Source organism: Pituophis catenifer, unplaced genomic scaffold, assembly GCF_029215685.1.
Source record: "Pituophis catenifer annectens isolate HBS135680 unplaced genomic scaffold, rPitCat1.0.hap2 SCAF_6, whole genome shotgun sequence".
Classification (NCBI taxonomy): domain Eukaryota; kingdom Metazoa; phylum Chordata; class Lepidosauria; order Squamata; family Colubridae; genus Pituophis; species Pituophis catenifer.
Window position 1 is genome coordinate 77770504 of NW_027256886.1, and position 15168 is coordinate 77785671.

Consider the following 15168-nt stretch of genomic DNA (forward strand, 5'->3'; position numbering starts at 1 on the left):
CACACTTCAAAATAAAGTTTAATTATGTCACAAATATCCACTTTGCACTATGTAGTATCATCACTACTAGTAGGCAATATAAAAAGACTTTCCAGCATAGGAAAAACACGGGAATCATGCGATCGTTTGGGAAGACGTACATACGCACGCACACACACTGAAAGCTGCAAAATACTGGGCGAGACTCATTTTACCACAACATTCGATCACAATGCACCAAAATGTGTACTGAAAATGCTTATTAAGAGATAAGCAATCCGAATCTTGAGATTTAAAAGTAATCCACTAAGCTTGGTTTTATTTTCTTGTTGCGGTTTCTTGTTGCCAATGATGTGATCAATATAATTTCTTATTGGAATGGAGATAGCTGGAGAGCCTTTAAAAAGACCAGCTGATCCCTTTGCTACTTGGGGTAATTACTAACAAGAGAACAGAGTTCAGCCTCTATAATCATGCGCTGGTTTAAATTTCAAGTCTAGATCAAACTTGGATATCTTGTAACTTGGATATCCGTGGTTTGTTTGCACATTATCTTCTTTGGTGCTACCTGTAACAATATTTTTCAAGTATCTTGGTAAAGTGCACCATCAAATCCAACCACGGAATAAACCAGGCCTTGAAAGATAATGCTCCTAGAATTGTTAAAAGAGTTCTAATTCCTCACATGCCTAACTATCTCCAAGTGTGCATTTTCAGAAGTAGAATTGGTGCAATTCAACTCCATAAAAATAATTTCACTAGGAATTCTACTGGGATCACCATAGAAGGTAGAGTGTGTCACATTTTCCCCTGATTCTTTGGCTGTAGCAAAAGTCAAGACTATTTTAATGTTTTGTAATTGTGTAAACGCTGTCCTACAGAAGCATCCGGAGTAGGAAGCCATTCATACCTATTCAGTTTCCTGCAAAATTTAGAATTAAAATTTCTAAAATTTCTAGGCTGTAAGAGAAAATCAAAATGGTGGTCAGGTCTGTAGTCCCTGGTATCTTCAGTCTAGAGCAGGGGTGTTAAACTCACGTCGTCACAGCGGCGTCACATGACTTTTTCCACTTTGCTAAACCGGGCGGGGGCGGAGCCAGCACGTGACACATCTGGACCGCAGGCCGCGAATTTGACACTCCTTGTCTAGAGGAATGCTTCTCAACCTGGCAACTTTAAGGTGTGTGGACTTCAACTCCCAGAATTCCTCAGCCAACCAAGAGTTGAAGTCCCCACAACTTAAAGCTACTGAGGTTGAAAAATATTGCTCTACTCTAGAGGAAAGGCAGGAGTGGAAATGATAGCCAGCACTACACAATCAAAGTCCTACCTCAACATACAATATATGAAACAATGATGTGGCTACTGTTCTGCAGATGCCTATAGCTTTGGTTGTTGGATGTTGAATACCGTAGCCTTACACCGATCTGGTTCTTCTGGCTGTGCGTCTGTGATATGGATCCGACAGAAACTCAGGTCTCTGCCCCCCAACACCACATTATATTCTCCCATGCAAGCTCTCAGGTTTCTCCCAGAATTCACGACCTTAGTAAATTGGAAATGGCTTTCAGCAGGACATAAACTAACAAGGGAATTCCAAACTCTTTTATTAAAGGATGGGAGAAACCTGGAAAAGGCAAAAATAATATAAAGGCAAAAAGTATTTCTCAAAACTAGAGATCTGGATCACCTTAGGGCATTTGATTTTATTAGCAAAGACTTGCCTTTTGAAATGGTACTTGGAATTTTGGCATTGATTATCAAAGCCAAAAGAAACGGCAGTGATAATTGATAAGTGGGGAGAGATATTGATTGACTCGTTCATTGATCTGTGTATCCCTTGGTTCAGTGCAAACAAAAGAACATTCAGGTCATTAAGGGAAGTCTAAGTCCAGAAGATTCAGGTGCTACCAGATTGCGGTGGAAACTTCCAGATGAAGGAATAAAACAATACTGGGTGAAAAGTTCAGATGGGAATTGCTAAGTTCCCTTTGCATAAGCATTTGCCTCATATTCAGCACTGTTGGTGGTATATTTATTTAATGTGGACATAGTAGCAGCTGCAAAGAATACATTTGACATTGTACCACCACCTGCTCTCTCGCTCACATCCATTTTTTGGCTGTAATTTTAGAACCTCAAAATCATAAATCAGTTTCTGACATTCGTTTAAATTACCCATATTTTTTTTTCATGATCTACAGATGGGGAATGTACTAAATAGGGCAGAAAAAGACACATGCAGACAAAAGGACCCAAAGTGGAAGATATTATCAGCAACAGCATACTTAATCAGCATTCTATTTTTATTTTACTATTTTTTTTCTTCCTTAAACCCCAACTCTTCCACCACAAGCAGTGAATTCTGGGCTCTTCCCCGCCAGTTCAAGCTACAGAATCGCTGCTTGTCAAGAAAGTGCTTGGAAGCCATAAGCAGCCCAGGGAGCAGAGTTCAGTTGTGCTCAGCGTCGCGCAGTCGGCAGCCCACCGCGGTGATGAGGGCGGCTCCTTTGCCGCTGCCGTCCTCCGAAAGCAGGAATGTCACGTCGCATTTGGGCGCCAGGTCCTTTACCGTTTGGTGCATGACCTTTGAAAAGCTGCAGAAAGCAGAGAAGGGGTGAAAAGTCCTTCTTCTACCCAACTGAAATTGGCAGCATCATCTAAATATGCTGGAATGGGATGGGTGGGCTTCACTTGACTTGCAGCCGGTGGCAGGAAGGTCAACATCTGCCTTCTGCCACCGATAGCCTCCCACCGACCAGTACACTCCCACAGAGAGGGGCTCATCCGGGTGCCGTCGGTCAAACAATGTCGACTGGCAGCCCCCAGGGGGACAGCCTTCTCTGTGGGGGCACCTACCGTCTGGAATGAGCTGCCCCCAGAGATACGGCGGATCCCGGAACTTCGCACCTTTCGCCGTTCCCTAAAGACGTTTTTATTCCAGTAAGCCGGGCTGGCCTAACTCTTTTAAATTGCTTTAATTCTTAAATTGTTAATTATCGGTCTTAATATAGGGGTGTTTTAATTGTGGGCCAAATTAATTTAATTGGATTTTAATACTGTTTTTAAATTTTGTATTTTCTTGTGTTTTATCTGTTGGCTGTTCACCGCCCCGAGTCCTTCAGGAGAAGGGTGGTATATAAATATAAACAAATAAATAAATAAATAAACAAACATCTGCCCAATGGCAGGTGTGGTGCATGAGAATCCCTGCTCTTTCCAATCTGTGATGACGTCACTCATGTACAAAAGCAGCAAGGCAGCTATTCCTCCACCTTGCTGATTTCAGATCAACTGCTGGATGCCCAGGTAGGCGGGAATTTTAATTTTATTTGTTTATTGATCACATTTCTACACCACCCATCTTACAGAAGAGACCCTTAGAAGAATAGCCAAAATGTGGAAATGTTTTTCCTACATTAGGACTAAAACGTGATGGTTGTGCAAATGAATAGTCATGCATATTATATAGAATAATATCATATACATTTTATACAACAGACTTCTCCAACCTGGTGTTTTCAAGATGTGTTGAGCCTGCTTTTCCTAGAACTGCCAAACAACAATCTTGAAGATTAACAATCTGGTTAATACAGAAATGCCTGGCAGAAACTGTCCATGGAAAGCCAGAGGCAGAGATTGGCATCTGCTCTACATACACTCAAGGATGTGGATGGAATAGTCAGGCACTTATTTTCACTCACACAGAAACAAGAAAAAGAAAATTCTGCCTCTGCCTACCAGAATCCATCGGTATCCATCTGGCTAGCGTCCTTGCAGCCAACAGCAAACAGCCTGGTCAGCATCAGCACGTTATCACAGCCTGATTTAGCATGAACAGCTGATTAGCGGTAGGATTTGCCTCCCGGAATACCGCCAATCAGCTGTTCCAGGCTGCGGGGATCGCCAGAGCCCATTGCCACCTCCGCGCGTTGCATTTTCAGCCTCCGCACGCCCTGTTTTAGACCTGTTCCAAACTGTGGAGAATGCCACAGCACATCGCCGCTGATTGTCACCTCTGCACATCAAGTTTTTGGCCTCCGCACACCCCATTTTTGGCCTCCACGCGTCACATTTTCGGCTGGTTCCAGGCGGTGGGGAACCAGCCGAAAATGCAATGCGCGGAGGCCAAAAACGGCCAAAGGATGGAGACTGACTGGTGGTAGTGGTGATAAAGGTACTTGGAGACCGAATGACAATATTTTCCACACATGGACTGGGGAGGGGAAATGAGATTTAAACCATTCAGACAAACACACAAAATACTTACTGTGGATGAAGTTTGTATAGTGTGCCATCTACGCCCACGGTTATATCCAGATGCTCCAAGCCTCTGTTCTCCCTTATTTTATCTACAACAGCAGCCATTCCAGCGCCACACAGCTGAGCTGCCCTCCGCGACACAGCTCCACATACTGCCTTCACAATTATACTGTCATCGCAAGTGCTGTTCAGGCCAAGCTGCTGGAGGATGGTACGGACCTGAAGCAACGCTAACCTATCGCTGTTGAGAAAGGGCACGAAGGGGGCAGAGTCAAGTACTTGGATAACTTTCCAAAGATAAGCATATCATTTGAGGCAAAACTGGCTAGGGGATCTCTGCCCACTTTCGATTATTAGGCAACACAGATTTGAAAGATTTCATGTATCTTTGCAGCAGTGGTGGGATTTAAAAATTTTTACTACCAATTCTGTGGGCGTGGCTTGGTGAGCATGGCATGGTGGGCATGGCAGGGGAAGGATACTGTAAAATCTTCATTCCCTCCCCACTCCAGGGGAAGGATACTGTAAAATCTCCATTCCCTCCCCACTCCAGGGGAAGGATACTGTAAAATCTCCATTCCCTCCCCAATTCAGGGGAAGGTTACTTCAAAATCCCCATTTCCTCCCAATCAACTGGGACTCAGGAGGCAGAGAATAGATGGGGGCTGGGCCAGTCAGAGGTGGTATTTACCGGTTCTCCGAACTACTCAAAATTTCCGCTACCGGTTCTCCAGAACTGGTCAGAACCTGCTGAAACCCACCTCTGCTTTGCAGGCAACCTGCAGACCCTACACACTATATATTCAACTAATGTAATGGTATGCGGGGATGACCTTGGGAGACAGGAGGGAGAACTGCAGACTGGACAAGCAAGGTGTAAAAGGTATCTCTGCCTACGGAAGGAGGGAGAGTGCAGGGTATGTTTTAGAAAGGCTCCTCCCTGGTTTTCTAAAGGAAAAGAGAAGCAAAATACTTTCAGTTTTGCAAAAAAAACAAACAGAGCTTGTGCTCCGAGTTGTGCTTCTGGTCCAGACTACCTCGCAGGGCTAACAGCTAAAGCCAATTTAGCCAAAACATAAATCAGAATTTATGCAATTCCACATAAGCAAGATGTTTTTATTTGAAATCTGGCTCTAATCAAATAGCAATAGCACTTAGACTTATATACCGCTTCATAGTGCTTCTTACAGCCCTCTCTAAGCGGTTTACAGAGTCAGCCTCTTGCCCCCAACAATCTGGGTCCTCATTTTACCCACCTCGGAAGGATGGAAGGCTGAGTCAATCTTGAGCTGGTGAGATTTGAATTGCTGAACTGCAGCTAGCAGTCAGCTGCAGTAGCCTGTAGTACTCTAACCACTGCGCCACCTCGGCTCTTAGCAATAGCCTCAGTAGTAGGCTATGAGGATGTTATCATTAGTGTGATGTAAACGTTTTTGAGTCAGAACCCTTTAGAAAACGATTCATGAACATCTGGATGACCATAATGGGACCGTCACCAGCTGCAAAACAATCTAACTAGCTTGGTCCAAAGATGGAATGGAATTGTTTTCGAGTTCCCCAGAACATTTTATTTCTGGAACACGAGATTTTACGAGTCTTAGATGAACTGAAGTATATCCCTGATTTCAGTGGGAATATTGCAAGTATGATGAATTCTGAACCCAAGCCCACTTCTTTCAACTTTAGCTCTCATCTAATGTTCTTATGTTTCAAAATAAAGATTTTTTTTTCAATAAACACCTTAGGCAAGGTAAAATTATAGTCTCCCACCATACATAAACATCCTTTAAGTGCACCCCTTCATTAGTAGCTCTCGCCTGATTTTTAAAAGGCCTTGTCACAGAAAACAGGTGAGAACTGCCCACTGTCCGAGAGAGAATCATTGAAGAATCAGATGCTCTGGAGATGGTCAGCATTACTCCTCAGTTTTTATATTAATATGTTCCTACATTATGTGACAGCATACTAAACAGCAGAGACATCACCCTGCCAACAAAAGTGTGTATAGTCAAGGCTATGGTTTTCCCAATTGCAACATATGGCTGTGAAAGTTGGACCATAAGAAAGGCTGAGCGCCAAAGAATTGAGGTCTTTGAACTATGGTGCTAGAGAAGACTCCTGCAAGTCCCTTGGACTACAAGGCAATCAAACCGGTCAGTCCTAGAGGAGATCAACCCTGACTGCTCTTTAGAAGGCCAGATCCTGAAGATGAAACTCAAAATACTTTGGCCACCTAATGAGAAGTAAGTACTCACTGGAGAAGAGCCTAATGCTGGGAAAGGTTGAGGGCAAAAGAAGAATGGGACTGCAGAGAATGAGGTGGATGGATGGAGTCACTGAAGCAGTCGGTGTGAGCTTAAATGGTCTCTGGGGGATGATAGAGGACAGGAAGGCCTGGAGGAACATTGTCCATGGGGTCGCGATGGGTCGGACACGACTTTGCAACTAACAACAACAACATTATGTGATGTGGTATGGTGTGGTGTGGTGTGGAGATTAAGGCATCAGGCTAGAAACCAGGGGACCCTGAGTTCTAATCCTGCCTTAATAAAGTCAGCTAAGTGACCTTGGGACAATCACACTCTCTCAGCCTTAGGAAGGAGGCAATGCCACCAAAAATCCTTGCCAAGAAAACTGCAGGGACTAATCCAGAAAGTTACCAGGAATCAACGCTGACTCGAAGGAACCTGCCAAAAAAAAGAAAACAACCCCATACTGCTACCAAACTGTTTTCTTTCGGAGCTTCTGCTGAAGCGAAATATGTTCGTTCTGATACCAGAACACTGGCGTGGTGGAAACCTGTTACGTATCATAGAAAGACACTCCAAAAAAGGAAGTGGATGGTTTCCTTCAAATCCAATTAACCCCCGATGATTACATGGGACACGTCTTGCCTCTTACTTGTTTCTTGATTTCACACATTTAGGATCTTCCCGTGATTTCTTTCTAAGTACTAAGCAGCACTGATACCGGTTTTGCAGCTTTTGCAAAAATCAGTCAAAAAATCAGCTAGATCAGAAGTGGGAAAGCACAGCTCCTTTGTGACTTGTGGACTTCAACTCCCAGAATTCCTGAGCCAGCATGGAGTTGAAGTCATGAAGGGCCATTGTTCCCCCACGCCTAAGCTAGATGGTGAGGACAAAGTATTGATGTGAGTTTGGGAAGAAAATGTTAAATGAGATACCTAAGTAACTGCTAATATATTGAGATAATAACAAGCTTCATTCCAGATATATTGTGTGCACTTACCTTTCAATTTGTGAAAGAAACTTGGTTTCAAAAATGCCCCTAGTTTTCAGTGTTTCTGAAATTTGACCTCTGAAGAGGAATCCTCTTTTTGTGAAGTCAATCAAAATGTTACGGACAATTTCCCCTAAATACATTCCGCTGATCATCTTCTCATACCTACGATCGTAGACAAAAATACCAGTTCAGAAACATTGTTAGCAAGAATGACAGAAATTACTGTATTTTTCGGACTATAAGACGCATCAGAGCAGGGTGGCTAAAAATCAATGATTTTTTTAAAAAATCAAAAAAATCAGATTTTTTTTATTTAAATTGGATTTTTTTTATTTAAATTGGATTTTTTTGATTTTTATCGAATTTATTTTAATAAAAATCTATCCTAAGATAGTTTTCTATTTAAGATACATAAATAATTTAGTTTATTCAGCATGAAATGGAGCTTAGTTATGTAGCATGAGGCTGTATATTCTGCAACACTGGGACTATCGGTGAGTCAACAGTGGGTCAAAGGAGTAACAGAGATGACAGTTGCTCTTTAAAAATTATGATTTAAATCGAGTTGATTTAAATCAAGCCCTTTTACTAGTGATTTAAATCACGATTTAAATTGTGATTTAAATCAACTCGATTTAAATCAAATCCACCCTGCATCAGAGTATATCAATGTATAAGATGCACCAACATTTCCACCCTCTTTTGGGGAGGGAGTGTGTCTTATATTCCGAAAAGTATGGTAAATGTTTTTATAGAGAACAAGATTTCTTTAGGGAAAAACTTATAAACTTTGGATGACTTAAGAAAAAAATGAGTCTTTCAGCTTGGAACTGAATGGCAACTGTCTGCCCTTAGAAAGAACAAGGAGATTTCCTGAAAAGGGGACACGCAAGTTTCATTCTCTTTTCTCGTAAGAATTTTATTTTTAAATCTACCGCAATTTTCACAAGCATATTGTGGGGGAGAATTTTTACACTGCTTCGTTTACAAGAAGCAAAAAATGTAAAACCAATGCAGTCGGTAAACTGCTGGCAGTCCTCCAAGTTACGACCACAATCGAGCCCAAAATTTATGCTGCTCAGTAAAACATTTGTTAAGTGAGTTTTGCTCCATTTTACAACCTTTCTTGCCATAGTTGTTAAGTGAATCAGTGCAGTGGTTAAGTTAGTAATGTGGTTGTTCAGTGAATCTGACTTCCCCATTGCCTTTGCTTCTCAGAAGGTTGCAAAAGGAGATCCATGACCCTAGGACACTGCAATCCTCATAAATTTGAGCCAATTGCCAAGCATCTGAATTTTGATCATGTGACCATAGGGATACTCCAACGGTCGTTAAGTGTGAAAAATGGTCCCAAATCACTTTTTTCAGTGCTGTTGCAACTTTGAAGGGTCACTAAACAATCTGTTGTAAGCCCTGATTCAGAAATCCGTGCGACTTGAGAAGCCACCCTAACCCTTGTGCCTTTTATATCTGCTAATGAATATGACAATCCTTCCACTCTGCAGATTTCCAATTCCCTCTGATTTTTCCTAAATGGGTAGTTCTCATTTAGCAACCACAAGAGGAGCCAGCAACTTGATCATTAAATGAAATGCTCTGTAAGGGAAACCACGACCATACTTCACAATATTACTTCAGCTTTCCTTTGTTTTACAGACCTGTCAATGTCCTAGGTGCAAGGATTACCGTATTTTTTCAGACTATAAGATGCACCTGACTATAAGACGCATCTAAATTTAGAAGAGGAAAACAATAAAAAATGGCTTTTGGCCTCTGTGCGCCCCATTTTTGGCCCTTTTGGGGCTTTTTTCAGCCTGTTTTTTTTTAAAAAAAATGGGGCGAAAAAAGCCTTGAAAATAGGCTGAAAAAAGCCTCAAAAGTGGGCCAAAAAAGCCTCAAAAACAGGCCGAAAAAAGCCTCAAAAACGGGGCATGCTGAGGCCAAAAAAATGGCCGGTGGGTGAGCGAGGTTTCGGCAATATTCGGTCTATAAGACGCAGCAGACATTTTCACCTCCTTTTGGGAGACAAAAAAAGTGCGTCTTATAATCCAAAAAATACGGTAGTTGCAAAGTTACATTTTCAACACTGCCATAACTGCAAATGCTCACTAAATGACCAATGAATTGGCAGAGTAATGGCCAAAGGGAGGAAAGAGAAAAAGCATGCTTTTATCCTGAAAAAAAAAAGGGGGGGGGGGCGCGATGATAGCAATTTGTTCTTTCTATTCTTCCAGGTTGATCAGGAATCAAAACCTGTTATTTCCCGAACCAACAGCTGTTATTTCTCATTCCACCATAAAGTTTCCTGAGCATGCTCAGAGACTACATTGCTGACTTTGGAAAGTCCTAGCCCGTTTCAATTTAAGTATGTGTTGTGGTCCACCAGCAGCCTGCGGAGCTGGCAGTGGAGTCGGACAGTGAGGAGTCTGGGGAAGCCCCGGACAAGGGCTCTGCGTCAGAGGGAGAGATGGGACCAGGGCCATCTGGGAGTGATGCACGGACTCCGGAGCCTCCAGAGTCAGACAGCAGAGAGGCAGAGGAACAGGAGGAGCATGCGCAGAGCTGCCAGAAGGCAAGAGCAGCTAAAGCAAAAAGGACGACTCAGGAGTAAGGCCAGGAGATGATTGTCCCCTCCCATAAGGCTTAAAAGAGCAGCAAAAGCTCTTGGGCTCTTTGTAGGAAAGCAACGTTGCTAAATCTGTTTCCAGTCGGCGTCTCTTGTTTCTGAACTTCGTGAGGCTTTGCCAAGAAAGACCTTTGGCAGGGTGCCAAAGAAGTTAAAGTTTGTGATATGCCCAAAGGATTTCTTCTGAAGGACTTGGTTTGAAATTAATTTGGACAAAGCTGGGAATGAAGTAATTCTCAGCTGTTATAATAAAATAGGATTGTTTGGGACTAATTGTGTCTTGTAATGACTAAGTGAGCCTAGGTCACAACAGTATGGTTGTTACCCATCTTTCATGGTGGCGGATAAAAATATTTCTGACTTCACGCTAGATTTTTGGGTGATGTTCTTGATGCTATCATCAGGATCTTGTAAAAGAAACCACAGTAGTTTTGCTGACCCACACATCTGCATTCTGACTGTAAGTGCTCAGTCTCTGACTGACTTGTACATCCTTCTGTTCTCCAACAATACGGCACACAACTTGGGATAACCACCTCCGCCGCAAAAGAAAGCCACACGACTTCACATTTCTCATCAGGACCTACCTTTGCTTGCCACTATTTAACGAAAACTCATCCACAGCTTTGTCATAGATCGTCCTGATGTCATCTAGGCATCCGTTGTCCCCAAAGGCACCCCATTCCATGTTTACACACATCCTGCCTTGGTCTCCTTCCACCATTTCAATATTTCTGGCTTCCTCCATGTAGCAGGCATTGCTCCCGGTTCCTGGAATTTGGAAATAAAAAGGCTCACAACCAAAGTTTTTTCTTATCGTCCAAGAGCAGGGACATGCGACTTTCTTAACTTGAAGGCTGTCAAAAATGTCATGGACATCCCAAAGGGGGCAGAGGCCCAGAGACAAAAAAACACTTATCTTGTGGTCATGATACAAACCCAGAGGTGGAGATAAAAATACCTTCCACTCAAACTGAATTCTAGATTTTTGTTTATTTCCTAAATAATACTTGTCAAAAAGCTTCTCCCCAGCATAGCTGAATGTTGTTCTTGTCAAGATCTACTCTTATCTACCTTCTGAAATCACATATAGGGGGAAAATCCCACTCCCCAGGGGAACTGATACTAAGGACTGGAAATACAACTGTTTCTAGAAAAGCTTCTGGTTTGACAAATGTAAATGTCAAGTCAGTTAGAGTATAAAGTAGAATTATTAAAATAAAAAGGAAGTTTTTGGCATGGTTGAAAACAGGACCTGTTGTATAAATACCATTACGTTCCTCAGCAACATTTAAAGCAAGTCGCAGACATACCCACAATGAGTCCTATTTCACAATTCGGATCTTCATAGGCACAAGTCATCATAGTTCCAACAGTATCATTCACGACAGCCACAACATCCAGTTCAAATTCCTTGAAAGAGACAACATGATTACACTGTTATTTTATTTGCAAAAAAAAGGAAAGAGAGTCAACCCAGCATTTATTATCTGTTCTCTGCTTTTTTGCCAATATCCTAATGATCACGAAAAGAGGATTTTCTTTTAATTGGTAGAAATGAAACATTCTTGATACTTTCAAAGGTGCTTTTTCAGGAGGCAACTGGACTTCCTTATTTTTTCTTTTGAAGACGTTTCGCTTCTCATCCGAGAAGTGAAACGTCTTCAAAAGAAAAAACAAGGAAGTTCTAGTTGCCTCCTGAAAAAGCACCTTTGGGACAACTATGACTTGGATGACTGAGAACCTCTACAGACTTTAAGATTCTTGATACAAATTACAAATTACAGCCACATATCAACCAAGCACCTTCCTCTACAACCTGAGAATGCTCGGCTGAGGAAATGTCATAGAAATGTTAACTGCAAGCTGACTTGAAGGATCTGGAAAAAACTAGGCCTGTCTTCTGGTAGCAGCCTAGAATAAAACAGATAATCTTAAGGGAATAAAAGCTGAGTTCATATTACAAAGGTTTATTTAGGAGTTAGTAACAGCAGAAGACTTCCAGCAGGGTATCGTTTTAACTAAGAAACCTGCTTTTTGGCTGTTTTTTGGGCCATTTTCCAGCGCTCCGGCACTTGTGAAGACCAGCTGGCCCGCGCGCATCTGAAACCAGAGAGCAGGTGACGGCGGCGCACGCGCCCCCAGAGAGGTCTCTGCGTGCCACCTCTGGCACGCGTGTCATAGGTTCATCATCACAGTTATATGGGATTGAAGAGCTTTGGTGGCGCAGCAGACTAAAGTGCTGTTAAGTAGCACCAGCTGCCTGCAATTACTGCAAGTTCAAATCTCACCAGGCTCAAGGTTGACTCAGCCTTCCATTCTTTCGAGGTAGGTAAAATGAGGACCCGGATTGTGGGGGCAATAAGCTGACTTTGTATAAAAAAGAACACCGCTTGGGGGGGCCGAAAGCCCTACTAAGCAAGTATATACAAAAGTATGAAGGCTATTGCTTAACACATTGTAAGCCACCCTGAGTCTCTGGAGAAGGGCAACATATAAATCAAACCAATAAATAAATAAATAAATAAATTAATTAATCCTAATTCTTGTTCATTTTAATTTAAGCTTAAAATGAATCTCTAAGGCAATCTAGAGTCCTCCAGGTATTTTAGGACTACAATTCCCAGTATTTCTAGTCAGCAGGGACAATACAAGGTTTAGATCCAACTAGTTGGAAGGCATCAGTTTAGAAAAGATTAGTCTATATGGTGATTTATATTGCAAATTTATGGTCCTTTCATGGCTCTATTAGCAAAGGGAAGAAATGTATACACCAACTATGAAAATAAATAAATAAAAGTAGTTAGCTGAGGCTGTTTAACAATTCCGAAAAATGAAAAAATTAAGTATTAAAAAATATAGTTTCTCCCTTCTTCCAGAACACTTTCCTGACACTTTCCAATAGTAAGAAGAATGGGCGAAAATACAGACTTAAATGCATAAACCTTGTGGAAATCCTTTTTTGTCTCCCAATCCTTCATGCTACTGCATGACTAACAGGGAGCTGCAAAACCTGCCCTTCCAGAATGTTCTGTATCTCCTCTGGACATTCTGTCCTAGCCATTCCATACTGGCTCAGGATGGCCTGGTCAGTCAGGTCTGAAATATTCCATAGTTCTCCAAATTAACATTCTGCTCCTAGAGCAGTTAATGTTATCTATGCCTACTAAGAGTTAGTCTCATTGCTATGCTCCCAACTTACCTATGTTTTAGGGTACTGCTTTTTTTGGTGCCTTAAGAGTCATTGTTGACTCCTGGTAACTAACTACCTGGACAAATTCCTGAAAATTTCAGCTTGGTCTAGTTGTTAAGGCACCAGGCTAGAAAGCAGGAAATCATAAGTTCAAGTCTTGCCCTTGGCCATGAAAGCCAACAGGGTGATTTTGAGCCAGTCTATCTCTCTTAGCTCAACCCACCTCACAGGGTTATTGTTATAGGGAAAACAGGAAGAGGAAGGTGTGTTGGACATGTTTCCTGCTTTGAGTCACTTGTATGAAGAACGGTTGCAGGAACTGGGTATGTCTAGACTGATGAAAAGAAGGACTAGGGGAAACATGATAGCAGTGTTCCAATATCTCAGGGGCTGCAACAAAGAAGAGGGAGTCAAGCTATTCTCCAAAGCACCTGAGGGCAGGACAAGAAGCAATGGGTGGAATCTAATCAAGGAGAGAAGCAACTTAGAACTAAGGAGAAATTTCCTGACAGTTAGAACAATTAATCAATGGAACTACTTGCCTCCAGAGGTTGTAGATGCTCCAACACTGGAAGTTTTTAAGAAGATGTTGGATAACCATTTGACTGAAGTGGTGTAGGGTTTCCTGCCTAACCAGGAGGTTGGACAAGAAGACCTCCAAGGTCCCTTCCAACTCTGTTATTCTATTCTAATAATAAAGGTGGGATATGAATGAACAGAACAAACGAATCAATGAGTGAACAAATGAATGAATGATTTCAGAAGTGGTTTGAAATTACCTTCTACTTAGGGCGAGTGATTGTTCCATGAGCATAAGGTGGGACTAGAACTCAGTTTCCTGGCTGGGAGTCTTAATCACTACACTACACTCTGCTATAATCTGATTCAAATTAGGATAGATCTTAATATTGGGGTCTCTAATAGAAAAAGGCCAATCTTCAGGAATGGAATGAAGAATTCAATCCATTATTTCCTGGGGCATCGGGATTGTACGTGTCAAAAAAAAAAAAGCAAGATGGAAACCATGATCATGCAATTGAAGCTTTCCCCCCTTTATAAATGTTTTGTACATTCAACACATGTACAGAGACAAAGCTTCAACTACTTCCTTATGACCTACATCTAGCTTTTACCATTTAATATTCCCTCAATGAACACTTCTGGTTATACTCTTTTGACAGATTTTACCAAAAAGCAACATATTCTAAAATGTTAGCAATAATGATTCAATAGGAAGCTCATTTACATAATTTTTGGGTACACCAGATATGTATTAAGTCACCATCAAAGGCCAATTTCACCAGTATATTTTTTTTTTTGCACATCCTTCACTTTATAACCATGTTTCTCCGAAAATAAGACCCTGTCTTATATTTCTTTGAACCCTGAAATAAGCGGTTGGCCTTATTGCCATGCGCTCAAAAGCTCGATTGGGCTTATTATCAGGGGATGTCTTATTTTGGGGGAAACAGGGTATGTACTATATTTTAAACAATGTAGGGGATACATCGGTGATTCAACCAACAATATATTAATTTTTAAATTATCACAATCCTTCACTCTTGAACCAAAAACATATAATAAACTCACCTCTCTTCTTTTAATTCCATCTCTTAGCAAATTAACAACATCCTCTCCTTCACAGTCAGTAGCCTTAAAACCCTTGGTCCAAGTCAAAAGGATACCCTGAAAAACAAAATAAAGAAATAAAGTTCACGCCTGACATGTGTTATTAGAACAAATCAGAAATAGCCACCAGAAGCAATACTGGACCTAAAAAACTAATGAACACATACGACAGCCATTTATTATTGCATGCCCAACACAGATTGGGATTACAACTCCCAAAATTTCTTTGGCCCCG

At 41.6% G+C, this 15168-nt stretch overlaps 1 protein-coding gene across 1 annotated transcript in view; it reads right to left on the reverse strand.

Moving 5' to 3' along the window:
• Positions 1–15168, reverse strand: part of HK1 (hexokinase 1) — a 61599-nt gene continuing 46431 nt past the window's right edge. The window contains exons 13-18 of the mRNA XM_070945287.1: positions 14895–14990; positions 11425–11524; positions 10699–10882; positions 7492–7647; positions 4250–4483; positions 1–2576 (exon numbers count right to left, since the gene is read on the reverse strand). Of these exons, the coding sequence (XP_070801388.1) occupies positions 2432–2576; positions 4250–4483; positions 7492–7647; positions 10699–10882; positions 11425–11524; positions 14895–14990 (915 nt within the window). The 3' untranslated portion in view covers positions 1–2431. The remainder of the gene's footprint in view (positions 2577–4249; positions 4484–7491; positions 7648–10698; positions 10883–11424; positions 11525–14894; positions 14991–15168) is intronic.